This window comes from Marmota flaviventris, chromosome 13 (assembly GCF_047511675.1).
Source record: "Marmota flaviventris isolate mMarFla1 chromosome 13, mMarFla1.hap1, whole genome shotgun sequence".
NCBI lineage: Eukaryota > Metazoa > Chordata > Mammalia > Rodentia > Sciuridae > Marmota > Marmota flaviventris.
The window spans coordinates 101152682-101171282 of record NC_092510.1 but is presented as its reverse complement, the minus strand read 5'-3'; the positions used below and the strand labels follow the sequence as shown (position 1 = coordinate 101171282).

The 18601-nt window shown below is 61.5% G+C and overlaps 1 protein-coding gene across 3 annotated transcripts in view; it reads left to right on the top strand.

Moving 5' to 3' along the window:
• The window catches only part of Ralgds (ral guanine nucleotide dissociation stimulator), a 41174-nt gene extending 22573 nt beyond the window's left edge, over window positions 1–18601 (top strand). For 2 of the 3 annotated variants that reach the window (XM_071601117.1, XM_027942391.2), the window contains exons 2-18: window positions 6998–7108; window positions 7982–8175; window positions 8662–8757; window positions 9546–9754; window positions 9959–10368; window positions 11034–11249; window positions 11515–11618; window positions 12009–12093; window positions 13446–13514; window positions 13953–14039; window positions 14442–14474; window positions 14666–14787; window positions 14973–15068; window positions 15357–15558; window positions 15707–15949; window positions 16881–16995; window positions 17734–18601. In XM_071601117.1, the coding sequence (XP_071457218.1) occupies window positions 6998–7108; window positions 7982–8175; window positions 8662–8757; window positions 9546–9754; window positions 9959–10368; window positions 11034–11249; window positions 11515–11618; window positions 12009–12093; window positions 13446–13514; window positions 13953–14039; window positions 14442–14474; window positions 14666–14787; window positions 14973–15068; window positions 15357–15558; window positions 15707–15949; window positions 16881–16995; window positions 17734–17909 (2568 nt within the window). In that variant the 3' untranslated portion in view covers window positions 17910–18601. The remainder of the gene's footprint in view (window positions 1–6997; window positions 7109–7981; window positions 8176–8661; window positions 8758–9545; window positions 9755–9958; window positions 10369–11033; window positions 11250–11514; window positions 11619–12008; window positions 12094–13445; window positions 13515–13952; window positions 14040–14441; window positions 14475–14665; window positions 14788–14972; window positions 15069–15356; window positions 15559–15706; window positions 15950–16880; window positions 16996–17733) is intronic. The other variant, XM_027942408.2, reaches the window with a different exon arrangement.

Here is an 18601-nt window from a genome sequence, read left to right as displayed (position 1 = left end):
CCTCTGTCAGCTGGAGCAGGACCCCTGGGAGCGTGGGGGTGGGAGGCCTGACACCAGCCCAGCACTCATCTGGCTTTCATTACATCTGGCAGTGCCTGGGGCTTTGTGTGCTGGGAGGGTCTGGCCAGAGTGCTCGCAGGGGCTGGGCAGGTTCCTGACTGGGGTAGGGCCCATTCTCTCTGACTCTGTCCATCTGCATCCCTGAGGAGCCCTGGGAGAGGCAGAGCTGAGCTCCATCCCTCATGGCTGTCCACGGCTCGTCGCTCTCCCTCCCTGGGCCTCAGCACTGAGGTGCAGCTCATAGCTGCTGTTTAGAAATCAGAGGGGAAGCTTCTGGCTGGGGCAGGAAAGCCAGGGTCCTGGCAGGAGAGGAGGCCACTGCCGGAAACCAAACACAATGACCATTTAGCATGGGCCTGGGGAGGGGGTGGGGAAGTCCCTGTCATTCCTGCCAACCCCCCCCCCCCATCCTGGGGCTGATTTCCTGGTGGCTGCAGTGTGCCAGAGCCAAAGCAGCCCTGCTCGAGGCCACTGTCCTGTCTGGAAACCACCAGGCAGGCTGCTTCCCGACTCTTCCCACCAAGCCTCTGCCGGGCTTCCCCTCGCAGGGGTGCCAGATGCCCTTGCACATCTGGGCATCCACCTGTCTTCTTGACTCTTAGCCAAGACGTCAGTGGCCCAGTCTGACCTGTGCCGTTCCATGCTTTCTTGAGGCCGCCAGGTCCAGGCCCTACCTTGAGGCCATCGTTGCTTGGTCTGGCAGAGGAGCGTGAGGGTCTGCAGTACCTACGAGCTGTGGGCAGCGGAGGAGGTGGGATAGCCAGTCTCTGGCACTTGGGGCCAGGTGTCCAGGCAGTGAGAGGACAGGGCCCTCGGGCCCAGGATGCAATTCATCTCTGCCTGATTAGAAAGTGTGTGACACCCTTTGTAAAGGTTTGGGAGGATTCAGAGAAGTGGGTCATTCCCGCAGCCTGCACCAGACTTCAGAAGGCGCCAACCCCACCTTCTAGGAGCCTAGGGGCAGAGAGGTGAAGCCCCTGGCCTGGTCACACACGCAGCCAAGGGCGGCAGCCAGGACTCGAACATGGGCTGTGCCCCCTGTGGGTGCCTGCCATGTGCAGGAGATATGGGGATCCTGTCACCATAGAGCAGAGCTGGCTGGAGGACCACGACCTGGGGGCTCCCAGGGCTCCCAAGGACTGCAGTCAGTGAGGGGCAGAGAGGGTTGTTTATGTTCCAGAGGAAGGTGAAAGTGCTGCAGTCCAGAGGACCCTGAGGACAGGTTCTGAAGGAGGCAGGCCACATCAGACCCACAGGTTTAAAAAAAAAATGGCTTGAAGGAGGCAGTGCCTCCTGGGAGGCCCTGTGCTAGGTCATTTGCATGCATTTTGTCCTGTGGGGTCAAGACTATTAATAGCCCATTTGACAGATGAAACAACTAATTAGACTGCAGCAGGCAGCAAGCTGGTGGAGGCAGAGGAGCCCCGGGAGCCTTCCTGGGAGGCCCAGGGCAGGGCCCTGGCTTCTCCACTCCCAGGGGCTTCTCCGCCCCCAGGGCTTCTCCCCCATGCTCCCCTCCTTCCCCTGCTGTCTAGCCAGCTGGTCACACTGGGCAGCTCTACAGCTCAACCCCAGGGCTCCTTAGTACTGCCACTGGAGAGCCAGGGGCACGGTCTGAGGGCCCCTGTGTACTGTGGTCTTCCAGGAGTCTTCCAAAGATCCAGTTTCATCACCCATCTAGTTCATGAGGGGACTGACAAACCACAGGCCCCCAGGACCCCCCTGTTGGCTCTTACTTTGCTCCTTGGGGGACTGAGGAAGGAGGGAGGCAGGTTGGCTGGCCTGGGTCCCCTTTCCTGCTCCAGGTTGAGGACACTTGGGCATGCAGGGCTCTTCCCAGGAGGCGTAGGGTATTCTGGAGATGATGGCCTTGTTGACAAGTTCAAGAGATGTCGGGCAGCATGCAGGCAGGGCAGAGCCTGACCCTCAACCAGGAGGTTGAACAGAGTTTCCAGGCCTTGCCTGTGTAGCAGGCAAGAAGGGTCCAGGTAGATTTTTCACTGCCCATAGCAGACGGCCTCTGGAAGGAGCCAGTGGGGAGGTTTCAGGAGGCTGTGCCCAGGCAGTTGAGGACAGGCTCCCAGAGGCTACTGGTCAGCTGCTTAGAGGGCTCCCACAGTGTAGTACCACCATGCCATGGCCACCTTGTCCCAGGGCTGGGCCTCCAGCCTCACAGGCCCAGAAAAGCCGTGTTCCTAGAGATGCACCTCCAAGGTGCAACCCTCCCCAGCCCCACTCCAAGAGATGGAAGTTGAAAACTGCCACCTGGCATGGAAGGAGCTGAGCCTTCAGCAGTCCCAGTTCCCCCGGGAGGGAGAGGGTGAGCGCAGGGACAGTCCATGAGCAAGGCAGGGGGATCGGAGCCTGTCTGGTGGGCACTGGGTGTTGTCAGCGCTCCTCCTCTGAGGTCTAGAACGGGGCACTCGAACACCAACCTGGCACCTTGGAGCTGACCTACTGCTCTCTGGACCCTGGTTTCCTCATTTATACCACAGACATGATGCAGGTTCATCCCCCGGGGTCCCGGTGAGGACGGGTGAGGCAAGAGGCCTGACGAGCATTCTGCACCGTGCCTGGCCCAGTATCAGAGCTGGACAAGCAACAACGGCCACAATTAGGTTTTCTGAGCAGGTGCCAGGCGAGCAGCCGAGCCTGCCCAGTGCCCTGGACTCCTGGGGCACACCACCTGGCCCATCAGCATGGAGCCTCCCAGTCCTGGTTCTTGCAGCTGACCTGGGGCTGTGGTACTGTTAGCCCTTCTCCCGGTGTCCACAAATCTCCATTAGAGGTGCAAGTGTGAAGCACTGGCCTAGTCACGCTGACCTGCAGAGTGACCTGAGGGAGCCCTTCCTGTCTCTGCCCTCCTCCACCTCTGCATGACAGCGGCCCGGCCCTGCTTTAAGGTTGTAACCGTGGTCAGAATAGCAACCAGGCCTGGGTGTGTCTGCACAGGCCAGGGTTCAAATCCCTGTCCTGGCTGCCGATTCCTGGCTCCTGACCTGGGTGCACCCCTGCCCAGCTGTTTCCTCATCTGTCAGGTGAGGTGCTGGGAGGATTAGATGCAATGAGGGCGGGAAGGGCCTGGTACCAGGAGTGCCCACGTGTGCTGGACACTGTGGTCTGTGGTGGTGGTGGTGATCTGGACCTTCGGTCCCCTTGCAGTCCTCCTTCTGGCCCTGGTGGCTTGTTGCCTGACAGTCAGAAGCTGGCTGTTAGCAGACAGACAGAAGCGTGGACACTCAGCTGGAAGGCTGGTCTCCCTTACCCCACTGGAGGCCTCTTTAGTCTCCAATGCTAACAAGGCAAGTCATGGGGCCCAGGCTGGCAGAGAGGGTCCTGGGATTGCAGGACAGTCTCTTTGGGGGTTCGGCACAGGCTGGTCACCAGACTTCAGTGTCTGGGGTCATGGAGCTGCCTCATGGCCTCTGCAGCCGTGGGCCCAGCTCACTTGTTGCCATGGCAGCCAGGCACCCTGTGTAATGCCCATGGAGGCTCTGTGCTGGGGACTGGAGTGCGGCTGACCCCACATCCCTGCTGAGGTCCTCTTCATGCCCTGGGCCTCGGAGTTAGGGGCAGGCCCAGGGTGGAGGGTCATGATGCTGGGGTCCCCCTCCCTCATTGGGACTGAACCAGGACCCGGATGTGCCCGTCCCCGCCCCCCGGGCCTCTGTCTCCAGGCCCATAAAGTGAGGAGGGTGTCTGGCCACCGAGGACCTGGAGAGCCTGGCATTCTGATACCTCTGCTCTGTTCTGGCTGTGGTTGCTGCGTCCCACTCAAAGGCTAAAAGTCCAGGAGCTGCCCCAGCACAGGGGTCAGGCAAGGTTCCAGAGCCTCGGGGGGCCTCACACAGGCTCCCTGAGGTTTTCCTGCCCAGGGTTTATTGCCAACTCCTGGGGGCTGTGGCGGGTCAGGTGCTGCCCCCCACACGGCCAGGCCATGCCCTCAATCCACCCCTCCGTCACCTGTGGGAGAGCTGCTGTTTTCCCCGTCCACCAGACCTGGCTGGAGTCGGGGCTCTTTGTGAGGGGTGGCATTCAGGTCTGGTGGGCCCTGGGGCAGGGCCTCATGTTCCCAGAGCTTCAGGATGCTGACTAGAGGCTGGCCATGGCTCCAGGATGGCCCTGATGACTCGCTGGCCCTGGACAGCAGCCCAGGGGTTGTAATGGGGTCCCTGAGGGTTTAGTGCCACCTGCCCAAGTGGAGGTGACCTCTCCAGGTGAAGAGAGGAGACAGTGATTCCGGCTTTGGCCTCCTCCCTGAGCCTCAGCCCCCTGCTCAGCCAGACCTCCTTAAGAGAGCCCCATGAGTGTCTGCAGGCCCAAGGCGCCTGGGAACCCCTGTTGGAAGCTTCCACAGGAAACTGAGCTACAGGGCTGAGGTGTGTGCAGACGTGAACCCCTGTGGGGAGGACAGAGCTGAGGCAGCCGTGGCTCCCCTCGTAGCAGCCATGATTCCACCTACAGGGAGTCTGGCTCGCGGGGCTCAGCCGCCACAGCTCCCTCCGGGACAGCTGGAGATACAGCTGGTCAGGTGACATACTAACCACCAAGGCCCTTGTTCTTCTCCCTGTCCTAAGGGCCGTGGTCTGTGCCCCAACAGACAGGAGATGTGGGGGCCCTGTCTTCAGGGCCCCAGGGCACCGCTGCCCTGTCCACTGACCCACATCTATTCTGAGGCACAGCTCCTGACTGGCTTCTAGGGCCCTGGGGACATTGCGCATGCTAAAGGGAGGACAGGAAGATCGTCCCCTGCGGCCACAACAGCCAGCCATGTGGCATTCTTTCCTCCCTGGTCGTCTGCCCTTGGGGAGGCATTTTCTCTGCCTCAGCTGTTTACTGGGCCACTCCCCTCCTCTCCCTCCCAGATCCCTGGGGGCTTGGGCTGCCCATGTGGGCTCTCAGCTCTGCTAGAAAAGGGTGGCCTGTGGGTGCCTGGTGGCTCAGAGGGTCCTGGGGACAGATCCCAGGGCTGTTGACTGCTTTCTCTCTCTGTCCCGGGAAGAGGCGTCAGAGGAGGGAGTGGAGGCCCCGCGCTGCTGTCTCTGCTGGGTAAAGGGGGTGAAGGGGGTAAAAGGCCCAGCGTTGCTCCGGCATCTGCCTTATTCCTCCTGGAGCTCAGGGTTAGCTCCGCAGGGGCTGGAGCAGCTCCCCATCTGTGCCCCTGACTGGTGACACCCCTAGGGCAGGCATGTGTGGTGCCGACTTGCACCCCCACCCCCCACCCAGCTGACAGGAGAGGCCCCTTGGTTGGGGGAAGGGCGCAGGAATCACATGACACTGCACAGGGCCAGCTGCTGGGCTGCCAGCCGAGGCCAGTGGCTCACTGAGGAGCTGCTATTTAGACTTGCTTTGGCATGGCCAAGGCCACCTGGCCCTGCTTCTCCTGTGGGTTGGCCGACCAGATGCTGATGGAGCCCATCTCTGAGACCTGCTATGCACTGGCACTGTGCTGGGTTCCTGAGTGGTTCAAGTTCAGTGCACCATGGCACGTGGGTCCTACATGAGATCCTCGAGCTGTTGCCCTTGATGGGTGCTCAGATACTGACTCCCAGCTGGACCTGGTATGGCTAAAATCCCTGGAGATTCCCCAGCCAAGTCTTGACCTCTTAGGACCCCTGAGGAGACAGGGTGGTCGGGGCCCAGGACCCCTGGCCTCTGAAACTCGTCTCCTCCAAGGCAGTTTTGTGTGCAGGGAGGGAGAACATCTGTCTCATTTTCCTGAGACGGAAAGGAAGTCCCCTTCAGCAGGGAGGAAGAGGGTCAGGAGGCCGTGTGATGTCCACAGCTTTCTCTCTGAGGGTGGGCAAGAGTCACAGGGCCCGGGTTCCAGCACATGGTGTGTGGGCCTTAGAGAAGGGCTGCAGAGGCAGGCCAAGGAGCTCTTTCCCATGGGTCCTCCGGCTCCACGCCCACCTGAGCAGTGACTTTGGGTGTACGTGGCCATGTGCCAGTCTCACTTCCCAGCTCCTCCCTCAACCCTCAGGGTCAGCCTCTAGTCCCTGCTCCCACCACAAGCTCACCCCTTCCCTGGACACAAATGTGAGGTGGGCGCTGCCCTGCCGCCGGGGTGGCATGGCTAAGCAGGATGCAGCCCCCTGAGCTAGCCCGCCCGGTGGGCAGAGTCTGCTCCTAAAATAAAAGCCTTTCCTTCTTGCCCTGGAGCCTGGGAGCAGTCAGAGGACCCCACTTTCTGCCCCAGCCAATATCCCATGTTTAGGGGGTTCTGTGGACCCCAGCACCACCACTGGTCCCATCTCCCCCGCCATTCATATCCACCACGCTCCCACGAAGAGGAACAGAGATAGGAACGCCTCGTCGCCCACGTGGGCACAAGGGCATAAATGAGCAGAGGGGAAGGAAGTGGCCTGTGACATAGCCCTCAGAGATGCCACACACCTGCCCCAGACCCATGCTGCTGACCCAGGGCTGGGCCAGGAACAGCTTTCCACTATAGCTGGGTCAGCTGGGGACCCCAAGTGGGGTAGAAGAGAGGTGGGAAAAGGATGGCTGCAGCACCCCTGTCCTGAGGAGCTGCCTTCTTGGGGGGCCACAGAAGCAGGGCCTTGGGGTCCTAGCCACTGTTTACCTGAGGCAGCTCAGTGAAGGGTCAGCTGCTCCTCTTAGCGGCACCTGCCCATCTATGAAGTGGTCAATTTCAGTGCCCATCCTGGAGAGAGGATGGAGCGAGAGGTGGCCAGTCCGGAGCAGCTGGTTGGGCGCTTGGGAGCCCAGGGGCCCATTGTCCACACCCCAGGGTGTTACTGGCTGGGTGAGAAGGGGAACGTGGTGCAGCAGCCCCTGTCCTGATGTTTCTATTTTACCTGGAGCTGGAGGTCTGCGTGGCCACGCATCTGTGCCTCCTCTTGGAGACAGAAGGCTACTCAGGCCAGGCAGGCCCCTAACGCCAGGGCCCGGCTGCCGGGCACTGTCTTTGCAGAGCTCCACGCAGGAGATCGGTGAGGAGCTGGTCAACGGGGTCATCTACTCCATCTCCCTGCGCAAGGTGCAGCTGCATCATGGGGCCAGCAAGGGCCAGCGCTGGCTCGGGGTAAGTGTGTGCCAGGGTCTCCACTCAAGCCCAGGGACACAGATCCCGAACGGCAACTGTGCCAGGCTCCTTCCCAGAGCCACCAGGGCCCTATCCCACCTGAGAAGACTCTGGGCCTTTGCTCCCCATCCCTCCCAGGGCCCCCCAGCTCCTGATCAGGTGCCGAGGCCCTGATTACAGCAGCCAAGTGTGGGAGAAGATGTTCTCACTTCTGTCCCACCTCTCGTCAGGCTGCACCGTGTTCCCAGGTGTCCCCACAGCTGTCAGCTGACCTCACTGCACCTTCTCCCAGCCCTGCATTCGTATACCTAGTGCAGCTGTCTTCACCTAAAAAGCACAGGCACAGCTGTCACGTACGCTTCCTGCACGTCACCACCTCACAGAGCACATCCCCAGGCCCCTCCAGGTCAATGAGGGGATGTGACTCGGCTCCTAAGTCTCCAGAAGGGAGGCTACTGCTGCAGCTGTTCAGCCCCGTGCTCCTGTGTCTGCTTCTGTGCCATGTGGCGACCTCCCTCTGCGACCGAGGGAACACCGCCTGTGTGTCCTGACAGGCTGTTCCCCTGCCCTAGGACAGTCCCATCTTCTCTCTGGATGGGTGCTCCTTAGGACTCCCTCGGAGAGGCCCACCATTATCTGAGGCTGTGTTATCTGAGGCTGTGAACGTCCCTCCTCACACTGGCCCAAAGGAATCAGTAGTTGTAATCACTCCCACATTTCAAATTCTACTTTTAAGGCCAAGACGCCTTTTCCTCTGGAGACCCTCCTGTCCCAACTCTGGCCACAGCTGCTGAGTACTTGGGAGTTTGGCCTAAGCTCCATCCACTCTGGAGGCTTGTGCTACCACAGACTGCCCCTCCCTTGTCTGCCCAGGGTGAGAACGAGTCGGCGCTGAACCTCTATGAGACCTGCAAGGTGCGCACCGTGAAGGCGGGCACGCTGGAGAAGCTGGTGGAGCACCTGGTGCCCGCCTTCCAGGGCAGCGACCTTTCCTATGTCACCGTCTTCCTGTGCACCTATAGAGCCTTCACTACTACCCAGCAGGTGCTGGACCTGCTCTTTAAAAGGTGAGCCCCACCTCCAAGCCCAGAGGGACTCCGCGGGGTCATGGGAACGCCAGCTCCTGTCTGAGCCCCAGTTTGCTCTGGGGAAACGCAGGTACTCAGAGCACCACCCTTATGAGTAGTGAGGACCAAGTGGCATGAGTCTGAAGTGCCTGCCCAGCCTGGCGCTGTGAGTGCCCGCCCAGGGCTGTGAGTGCCCCTCCCCCATGAAGAACCTCGCTGCCTGGGGCAAAGCAGTTTCCCCATTTGTAAAGGAGGGTCCAGATTCCATCTGGTTGGGGGGACTAGATGTAGCCACAGCAGGGACCCCTGGGGTATTGGAGAAGCAGCTGGTTGGGCTCATTCATTCAGTGAACATATATGCAGTGCCTGCTGTGTGCAAGTACATTTCCAGGCATGGGCATCACCTGGTGAAAAGAGCAGGGAGACCCCTGCGGTCCTGGCCCCTCCTGTCGGGGGTCAGCCAGTAACCCTAGACGTCATAAGCAGGTACGGTAGATGTGACGCCCTCACGGCCTCCCCTAGATATGGCTGCATCCTGCCCTACTCCAGTGAGAATGGCGGACCTCAGGAGCAACTTAAAAAGTGAGTGAGCTTTGGGTCAAGGGAGGGCTTCTGTCTCCAAAGTGGGGGCATTGGAGGCTGTGCCTTGGGAGGGCTAGGCAAACACTGGCTCCCACTTTTGATTCCTGCTGGCAGGCTGAGGTCTGGGGCTTTGCCTGCAGGAGGAGGACAGAGCTGTGGGTGAGGTCCCAGGACCCCTGGGAGCAGAGGGGAGGCTGGGGCCCAGAGCTGGCCTGTGGCCATGTATCCCCACCCTGGCCCGGCCCAGCCCAACCCAGCCGGGCCTGCCCACCTGTCCTGTGTCAAGGCTGGACTGGAGGGCTGGGGAGCAGCTGATCATGCTCAGCTCCTTGATAATGGGTTCTCAGCTGGTCCCCAGGGGGACTCAGTGAGTGCAGGGGACAGGCCGTGCCCTTCGGGAGACAAGACCCACACACAGCTCACAGAAAATGAGGTTGCGTGGCAGCATGAGCCACAGGCTGAGGTGTCGATGGGGCCCTGTGAGTGCTGGAAGGAGGTGGTGGAGTGTGCATTGGGGAGTGGGGTAGGAGGCAGACAGAGGAGTGTCAGGCTTCCCTGGAGACCTTTAAGGGGAGTTGGTCTGATCGTTGCCCCAGGGCTCCCTCTAGTGGAAGATCTTTGTAACCTGGCCTGGTGACCTGTACAGCCAAAGGGGCTTGGATTGGACTGGGTTGGACCGGCCTCTAGAGGGACAGGGGAGGCGCAGGAGCCCAGCCCCATAGGAATGTGAGAGGCCATAGGGTAGGAGAGGCCAGACCTCTGATTGCTGCTCACCCTCTGGTCCCCAGCGCCATCTCCTCCATCCTGGGGACCTGGCTGGACCAGTACTCGGAGGATTTCTGCCAGCCTCCGGATTTTCCCTGCCTCAAGCAGCTGGTGGCTTATGTGCAGCTCAACATGCCTGGCTCGGACCTGGAGCGCCGTGCCCACCTTCTTCTGGCCCAGCTGGAGGACCTGGAGCCCAGCGAGGCTGAGCCCGAGGGCGAGGAGACCTGGGGTGAGTGTCTGAGGGCACATGAGGAAGCGTCAAGCTGGGCACCATGGAGAGCAGGCTCCAGGGCTGGCGCTGGGCCAGAAGCAAGGATGAGCCTTGCGGGTCGGGATGCTCTGCAGTCGGGGAGGTCGTCCTGTGTGGGCTCGGGGTGTCTCTGTCTTTGGGCAGGCTCAGGCAGGCAGTCATGTTGGGTCTGTGCTCCTGTAGCGCTAGCAGCAGCTCCAGTGCTGGCTCTGAAACCAACTCCAGAGCTACAGCCAGAGCCAGCTCCAGAACCAGCCCTGGCACCCAGTCCAGTGGCAGCACCAGCATCCGCTCCAGAGCTGCAGCCCACAGCACCAGCCTCGGAGCTACAGGCAGCTCCAGCACCCGTTTTGGATCAGGAGCCGGTTCCAGCACCAGCTCCAGAGCCGGAGCCAGTTGCATCACCTGCTCCAGAACGGGAACCGGCCCTGTCACAGACTCTAGAGCCAGAGCCCACTTCAGCACCCGCGCTGTCAGTGGAACCTTGCTGGCCTTCGCCTGTGTCCACGGAGAATGGGCTGAGCCAGGAGAAGCCTCACCTCTTAGCATTCCCTCCTGACCTGGTGGCAGAGCAGTTCACGCTGATGGATGCGGTGAGTGGCTGAGTGCGGCTTGGGCAGGAGGGAGTGGCCTTCCTTCTGTCCTCAGACGCACAGACCTGCCATCCCCTGCCCCAGAGCTGTGTTCCGATCCTAATCCCGGCTCCACCTGTGCAGAATACATGCCCTAGGCCCACTCCCTCGGGGCCATGGGACACCCCTGCTTCCCATAGGGTGACTGTACAAGGACACAAGGAGACAGGACACAGCTTGGCGGGCCTGACCCAGGGAGGACAGGTGCTCACTGTGGAGCCCCCAGGCCCACAGGTCACCCAGGGTCTGCCCAGGAGGCCTTGCCAGCCTCAGCACTTATTAGGCACCTGATGTGCACTGTCCTAGCAGACTCTGGGTAAAGCCCAGTTGGGCATGTGAACATGGAGGGCAGAGGGTGCCTTGGGACCTCAGGCGGAAGCCTCTTCCTGGTACTTGGACAGAGACTGGCAGAGAAAATGCTATTTTTGCTTTCCTGCCGAGATTTCACCCTGGGTTCCTCACGTGCAGGGTGTCCTCGGTGGTCAGGGAACAAAACCCAGGGATTCCCACAAGGTCAAGCCACATCCTCAACTTCCTGAGCTCCAGCCCTGACCACAGGGCTCCAGTCCAGGCCTGGGGGACAGTGGTCTGCAACACAGGTGGGTGACCCTGACCTTCCTCCCCAGGAGCTGTTCAAGAAGGTGGTGCCCTACCACTGCCTGGGTTCCATCTGGTCCCAGAGGGACAAGAAGGGCAAGGAGCACCTAGCACCCACTATCCGTGCCACCGTCACCCAGTTCAACAATGTGGCCAACTGTGTCATCACTACCTGCCTTGGGGACCGGAGCATGAAGGCCTCAGACAGGGCCCGGGTGGTGGAACACTGGGTCGAAGTGGCCAGGGTATGTGGTGAGAGGAGCCCAGGGACACCTCTTCACCTTTATCTGCTCTCAGAATGTGGTGTGTAGTCTGAGCCCCTGTGTGGACCCCAGGCCGCTCCTCCCCAGGGCCATGCTGGCCTTGAGTCTGCCTGGGCACTCATTCCCCCAGGGCCCCAGGCATCCCTCAGGGACTCCCCTGGCACCATCTCAGGGGCTGGGCCAGCCCAGGGGTCCAGCAGGAGTTGGCAGGAGCTCCAGGCGTGGCTCACAGAGTCCTTGTCCCCAGGAGTGCCGAGTCCTGAAGAACTTCTCCTCTCTCTACGCCATCCTCTCTGCCCTGCAGAGCAACGCCATCCACCGCCTGAAGAAGACGTGGGAGGAGGTCTCCAGGTGGGCGCTCTCCCCAGGAGCTCGGTGAACTGGGGCAGGCATGAGCCCTGAGGGCGGGAGCCCTGGCAGGCGCCGCGGGTCTCAAGACCCATCAGCATTCTGCATCAGGCCTCGGTTTCCTCCTCCGCCAGACCCCAGGTGGGGTCTGCAGGGCAATGCTCAGGTTTTTACCTGTAACCACAGAATCTTTGTCCAGTTGAAATCAGAACAGGTGAAAACACTGCTCAGCAGAAATGGGGATGGGGTCCCCCTTGCGCCAGCCAGGAGCTCCCCTCCCCAGGCTGTAAGGCCCTGGAGCCCATCTGCAGCCCATTTTCCCAGGCAGTTGGAAGGCGGTCACACCCCTCCCCACCCTTCCCAAGTGTCATCTTCTCTTCGTTCTTCCTACAGGGACAGCTTCCGAATATTCCAGAAGCTATCTGAGATCTTCTCTGATGAGAACAACTACTCCTTGAGCAGAGAGCTGCTCATCAAGGTCAGGGGGGGTCCTGGGGTGGATGGAGGGGGAGACAGGCTGGGGGTCAGATCCTCATCAAACGCTTCCTTGAAAACTTCCAGTCCTGTCTCTCTGGACAGAGGGAAGAGGGTCTGTTTCGAGACAGGAGGACCCACTGTTCCTGAGGGTGGAGGAGTAGGCAGGGTCAGCAGGCCTGCAGCTGTCTGCTGGGATGTGGCCTCATGCAGGCTGTAGGGTGGACCGAGGGGGAGGCTTCCTTCCTCGAGCCACCCAGGCCCCTGCCACCACTTCTGCGTGAATGCACACCCCAGAGGAGAGGTCTGCCAGGAATGGGAATCTGCAGGGGGTGCCCAGGGCCAGTCAACCAAAGGGGCCGCCAGGCTTGGGTCCTGACATTCAGACTCAAGAGGCAGATCTGGCTGCCCTGGTGGCGCTGGGCTCTGCCCCAAGAGCAGAGGCTGCTGACAGGTCATAGAACCCTCAAGAGGTTGCACACTCCTTGGAGCAGGGGCAGGTGCCAAGTAGCCCACCTCAGAAGCCTCCCTATAAAGGAGAAAGCAGAGTGTCTCCACCCCAGACCCCTGGTCAGTGTGCGGTGGCCCCCAGGAGTCCCGAGTGGAGAATGACAGCTTTCTGCAGGGGAATGTTGCCAGGGCCCCGGGGAGACAGGAGCCACTTAGGGGCTGGGGCAGGCAGGAACCCAGACACCTTGTCCCTCTCCCCACTTGAGGTTCAGCTCAGCTGGAGACCCTGGGCATGCAAGCTAAATCAATGAGGAGTAAAGAGAAAGGCCTGTTCTGTGGGACAGGGTGGCCCAGGGCCCCTGGAAGGGACGCTTTCTAGCTAGGTCAGGAAGAAGCATCCCACATTGAAATCCCCGTGTGTGGCATGAAAGCAGAGTGTCGGGAGCCTCGTCAGTGTTCCCGAGGGAAAGACAGAACCCCGTCACTGGCCAGAGAGATGTGGACAGCCTGCCCTCCAAGCACCACCCCCCATGGGCCTCAGTTTTCTCATCTGGCAAATGGAAGAGTACCGATGCCAATTCACGAGGTGATGAGGCTCAAGAGGAAAAGGAACATGTGGGCTCTGAGCAGACTGTGCTGCCGAGGGCGAGTCGGGACAGCACCAGTGCCAGTAATGTGGCACCGAGCCCTCTCTGCCCCCTAGGCACGTGTAGTCCTGTTCCCACTTTGTAGATGAGGAAACTGGCACAGAGAGGCCAGGCTGCCAACTCAGGGTCCCCACTAGTGAGTGCTGGAGCAGAATGCCAGGGGCAGCAGGAACTTGGCACCAGCCCGTGGGCCCAAGGTCAGGGGTATTGATGGATGAGGGGCAAGGGAAGGCTCTGACCCCATCCTCCACCCTGGCAGGAGGGGACCTCCAAGTTTGCGACCCTGGAGATGAATCCCAAGAGAACCCAGAGGCGGCCAAAGGAATCGGTGAGTGACCATGCCCAAGGCCAGGGAGGGATATGGGTGCTGGGGGAGCTGGAGAGGAAGGGGCTCCCTACTCCTTCCCTCCTGTTGTCCCTGAGCCCCCATTGAACCTGATCTCCCCTGGACCCAGGCGGGGCCACGCCCTGACCAGCTGGCATCATGGGGGATGAGCTGAAGCCCCAGACCCAGGGTCTGGCAGAGTTTTTGGTGGGGAGGGGTGATCAGGAGTCACATAACCTTGGGCATCTGCCACATGCCAGCCAGGGAGTTGCACAGAGACAGATTGGGGTCCACAGAGTCTAGGAGGGGGACTTGGGACAGAGGTAGCTTAAGGTTCCCAGACTGCTCCCAGTGGGAGGCCACGTGGGGTTAGGGTCAGGCTAAGAAGCCTTCAGGGCAGGGCCCCAGGCCTTACTTATCACCCCCCACCCCATGCCACAGGGTGTCATCCAGGGCACTGTCCCCTACCTGGGCACGTTTCTCACTGACCTGGTGATGCTGGACACTGCCATGAAGGATTATCTGTATGTGAGTGAGCCCAAGGCCGGGGGCAGGGCAGGAACTGGGTTGGGGTCCTGGGTCCCAAGGCTTGGGAGGAGAGAGCCCTTGCTGGCCCCGGAGCCCGCAGTACTGCTGAGAGCTTCGTGGTCCCCTGCAGGGGAATGCGACACCCTCCTGTGTGCCACAGGCTGCCTGGCTGTGGGGTGTGGATGGAATTGCTCTCGGGTAGCTGTGGGCATGAGTGAAGGTCAGGCAGCCTGCGGTGGCCACGACAGGGCCTCCTCACCCAAAGCCTCGGTCTCCGTTATCCCCAGAGCCTGTGCCTGTGCAGGTGCCCCGTCCCCTGGAGGCTCTCGTGGGGGGGCAGAGGCAGGAGGCCTTAAAGGTGGAGGGCAGCTCCCTGAGGGATGCTGGTTGTCTGTCTTGCAGGGGAGGTTGATCAACTTCGAGAAGAGGAGGAAGGTGAGCACTACATGTTTGGTGACTGAGAAGGGCGGGAAGGAGTCGGGTCTGGGCTGGCTGCCAAGGAGTGGCTGTGGTTCAGAGAGGGTCCTGGAGGGGCAGAGGGACCCAAGCAAAGTCCCAGAGGGCAGCCCCTGCCTTGCCCTGTGCCTGGACAGGGCCCCTCACCCTCCTGTCCGCCCCTCGCCCAGGAGTTTGAGGTCATTGCGCAGATCAAGCTGCTTCAGTCAGCCTGCAACAATTACAGCATCGCGCCCGCGGAGCACTTTGGGTCCTGGTTCCGGGCCATGGAGTGGCTCAGTGAGGCCGAGAGGTGAGGCTGGGCAGGAGCTGGGGACATCGAGGGTGGCCTGGACTGGCTCCAAAGAGGTTGGGACCTGAGATTTTGGTCAGTGTCGGACCAGGAGGGCGGTGGCCCCCAGGTCCAGCTTCTGGGGAGGTCCTGGGAAGAGGCCCGCATGCAGCTCCTGGTGGCCTCACCGCCGTCCCTGCCTGTAGCTACAGCCTGTCCTGTGAGCTGGAGCCCCCGTCTGAGTCTGCCAGCAACACCCTCAAGACCAAGAAGAGCACTGCCATTGTGAAGCGCTGGAGCGAGTAGGTGTCCGACCCAGCAGCCAGGGCCAGAGGCGCTTCAGGGCTAAGCCACACAGGCCAGCACTGGACTGCACCATCTCTGACCATTCCTGTGACAGGGCCCCGGTTTCCTCCTCTGGGAACCAGCGCTTCTGAATGGTCTCAGACGGCTGTAGGTGGGAGGGGTGGGTCCTGGTGATTGACCAAGCCTCCAGCCAGTACCCCCTGTACAGAGTTCCTCAGGGGACGGGGACAGGGTGGGATGTGTCCCTCACGAGGGGCCTCTGGTAAGCCAGCCGTGTCGTCCAGCCGCCAGGCCCCCAGCACAGAGCTCAGCACCAGCAGCAGCTCCCACTCCAGGTCGTGTGACCAGCTCAGGTGTGGCTCCTACCTCAGCAGCGGGGACATCACAGATGCGCTCAGCGTGCACTCGGCCGGCTCCTCCAGCTCCGACGTGGAGGAGATCAACATGAGCTTCGTCCCAGAGTCCCCTGATGGCCAGGAAAAGAAGGTGCCCACCTGCCCGTCCCCCACCCTGCCTCCTGGCGCGAGCGTCCCCACCCCTCCCCGCATCCACCCGAGGGCCGGGAAATCCCTCCAGTGGCCCTCCAGGTGCCCCTCAGGGTCTGGGCTTCTGCTGATGTCACCGTCCCCCACAGTTCTGGGAGTCGGCCTCCCAGTCCTCCCCAGAGACCTCCGGCATCAGCTCGGCCTCCAGCAGCACCTCCTCATCGTCCGCCTGCACCACGCCCGTGGCCACCACTCGCACCCACAAGCGCTCCGTCTCGGGGGTCTGCAGCTACAGCTCCTCCCTGCCGCTCTACAACCAGCAGGTGGGCGACTGCTGCATCGTCCGCGTCAGCCTGGACGTGGACAACGGCAACATGTACAAGAGCATCCTGGTGAGCCTGCTGGCCGGGGTGGCCCCTCGCGCTCACCCAGCCAGGTGGCAGACGTGTTGAGCACCAAGGACCATCCCAAGCCCTCCTGGAGTCTATGTTCTAGGGGTCAAGAGGGGAGACAGGAGTAAGAAGAAGTGGTCAATGCCAAGGGCTTCATCCCAGGGAGTGGAGGGGAGGAATGGGCCCACAGGAGCAGGGTCTGGCCTTGACTTTGCTCAGGAAGGAGATACAGCTCTGGAGGCTGGAGCAGAGGAGGCAGCAGTGACTCTGGGTGCCTCCGTGGGGCACTGGCTGGTGGAGGGGCAGGGAGGGATCCAGGCCAAGAGAGTGGGGGCAGCCACATGGTGGCAGCCACGGAGGGGCCAGCGGCGGTGCGAGTCTGGATGTCTCTGAACCCAGAGCCAATGGGGTCTGCCCGTCCAGGCCTCTGGCTGCAGGGAGCTGTCGGCCACCTCTATCCTGCTGGGGTCAGGCATGCCAGGAGGTATCCTGGCTGTCAGTAAGCACTCACCTGCATGACCTCTGTCTGAGCCCTGCCTGTGCCCTGGCCGCCTTCAGGGTCCAGGCCTCCGGGCCTCTGACCTGTGCCACCCACCCCCAGCCTCCAGCCCAGAGCAGACCCGGTTCTCTTGGGTTGGATTAGAGGCCATCTGCTCCCCAGATGTGTCAATCTTGTTATCCCTGGGGTTCACACGGCTCCCCAGGGGACATGGGGGACACAGCAGTCTCTGTTGTGGGAGAAGGGGGCTAGGAACAGCGGGGAAGGACCACCCTTCCTTCCAAGGAGGCCACCCTCAGGGAACCAGAGGGGATGAGAGTGTGAGCCCCTGCTCTGAGAGCGCAGGAGACTCTGGAGGGTCCCTGGCCCTGCACTCTGGGGGGGCCGCTCTAGGGCCTGTGCCCTGAAGGACGGTCCCCTGCTCTGCCCCAGGTGACCAGCCAGGATAAGGCTCCCACTGTCATTCGCAAGGCCCTGGACAAACACAACCTGGACGAGGAGGAGCCCGATGACTACGAGCTGCTGCAGATCATCTCAGGGGACCGCAGTGAGTGACGGGATGGCGGGGGTGGGGGACGGCTAGCACCACTCCTGCCCCAGGCCACACAGTGCCTGCCCCACGGCAGCCCTGGACACATCCCTGCCAGCCTTAGCCCAGTCAGCAGCGACACCCATCATCCCCGCGGGTCGCATTCTAGACCCTCTCCCCGCACCTCGCACCACTTTGGTTTGGTGCGCAGGATTGGGGGCGCCCCTGCCTTACGGAAAAGACTGAGGCCTGGGGAGGCCAGGACTAGTCAGAGCCCCACGACTCGGCCCAGCAGGATTGAGAGCAGGCTCCAGGCCAGAAACGACCCAGAGGAAGGACTTGCTGGCAGCCTGGGTCCCGTGGGGTGCACAGGGGGCCTGGGATGAGGCCTGCTGTCTGTGGTCCTTGGGGCCATGGTCGGGAGCACTCGGGAGAGGTGCTGGGTCTGCAAAGCCTGCTCTAGGAAGGGTCAGGACCACAAAGGCAGCTCTGTGGGCGGCGTGGGGTGACCCGTTGCCAGCTCTAGGCCCAGCCGCCGCATTCTGGAGATCAAGACCCTTGTTAAACAAGATCCCATCAGGGCCTCAGCAAGGTCTGTCTTCAGGCAGAAAGCCTCCAGGGGGTCCCTGGTGGTCCTGGAGCTGGACTGGGGGATCTCAGGCCTGTGGCTTAGGCCTGTCCTAAAGGAGACTCAGGTAGTGGATCCTGTGGGGACCTGTGAATACCATGACCACCCCTCTGCCCCCCTCTCACCAGAACTAAAGATCCCTGAAAACGCCAATGTGTTCTACGCCATGAACTCTACCGCCAACTATGACTTTGTCCTGAAGAAGCGGACCTTCTCCAAGGGGGCAAAGGTCAAGCACGGAGCCAGCTCCACCCTCCCTCGCATGAAGCAGAAAGGGCTCAGGATTGCCAAGGGCATCTTCTAAGGACATCTCCCTAGGGTGGGCTGGCCAGTGGTGAGCACAGAGACGAGAGTGGCTCAGGACAAGCAGCCCCCTTCTACCCACCTGCCAGCCCAGGCCACCCCCAGACTCCAGCTCACCTGAACCTCTCCTGCTGCCGGGATTGACACCTGCCAGTTGACAGGCTGACCTGGCCTCCGTGGACCACCCGCTGCCTTAGGTGCCTTCTGCTCTCTGCCACAGAGGACTAGCTGACTGGCTAAGAAGCGCTGCCAATGGGCATGGTGCTCTGCCTGCCCCTGGCCACTGCCCTCTGTACAGTTCCTGACACCTTCTCAGGTGCAAGTCACCACCACCTGTGCCCGCGGGGACCCCAGGGCGCCCCTCACCCAGCGGGTCTGACCACTGCAGTTCTCTCCTGGTGCCTACAGGCATTCGCCTGTGACCATCCTGGGGTCCCGGCCCCTCCTCCCACCACTCTAGCCTTTCTCAGGCTGCACCAAAGAGTCCATCTCCAGGGCCAACTGAGAGTAAGGGTGTCACCCACCACACAGCCCGCCCGCCCGCCCTGGGAGCGGAGAGAGAAGCCCTCTCATGGGCCACACTCTTCACCTGGCAAGTGAGGACAGCTCCGTTGGCGTCGAATCTCCTGCCACTGAAAGTGCCATTCACCACTGCATCCTGGGCTTTACGAGACCACGTGAGACGGGGTTTGG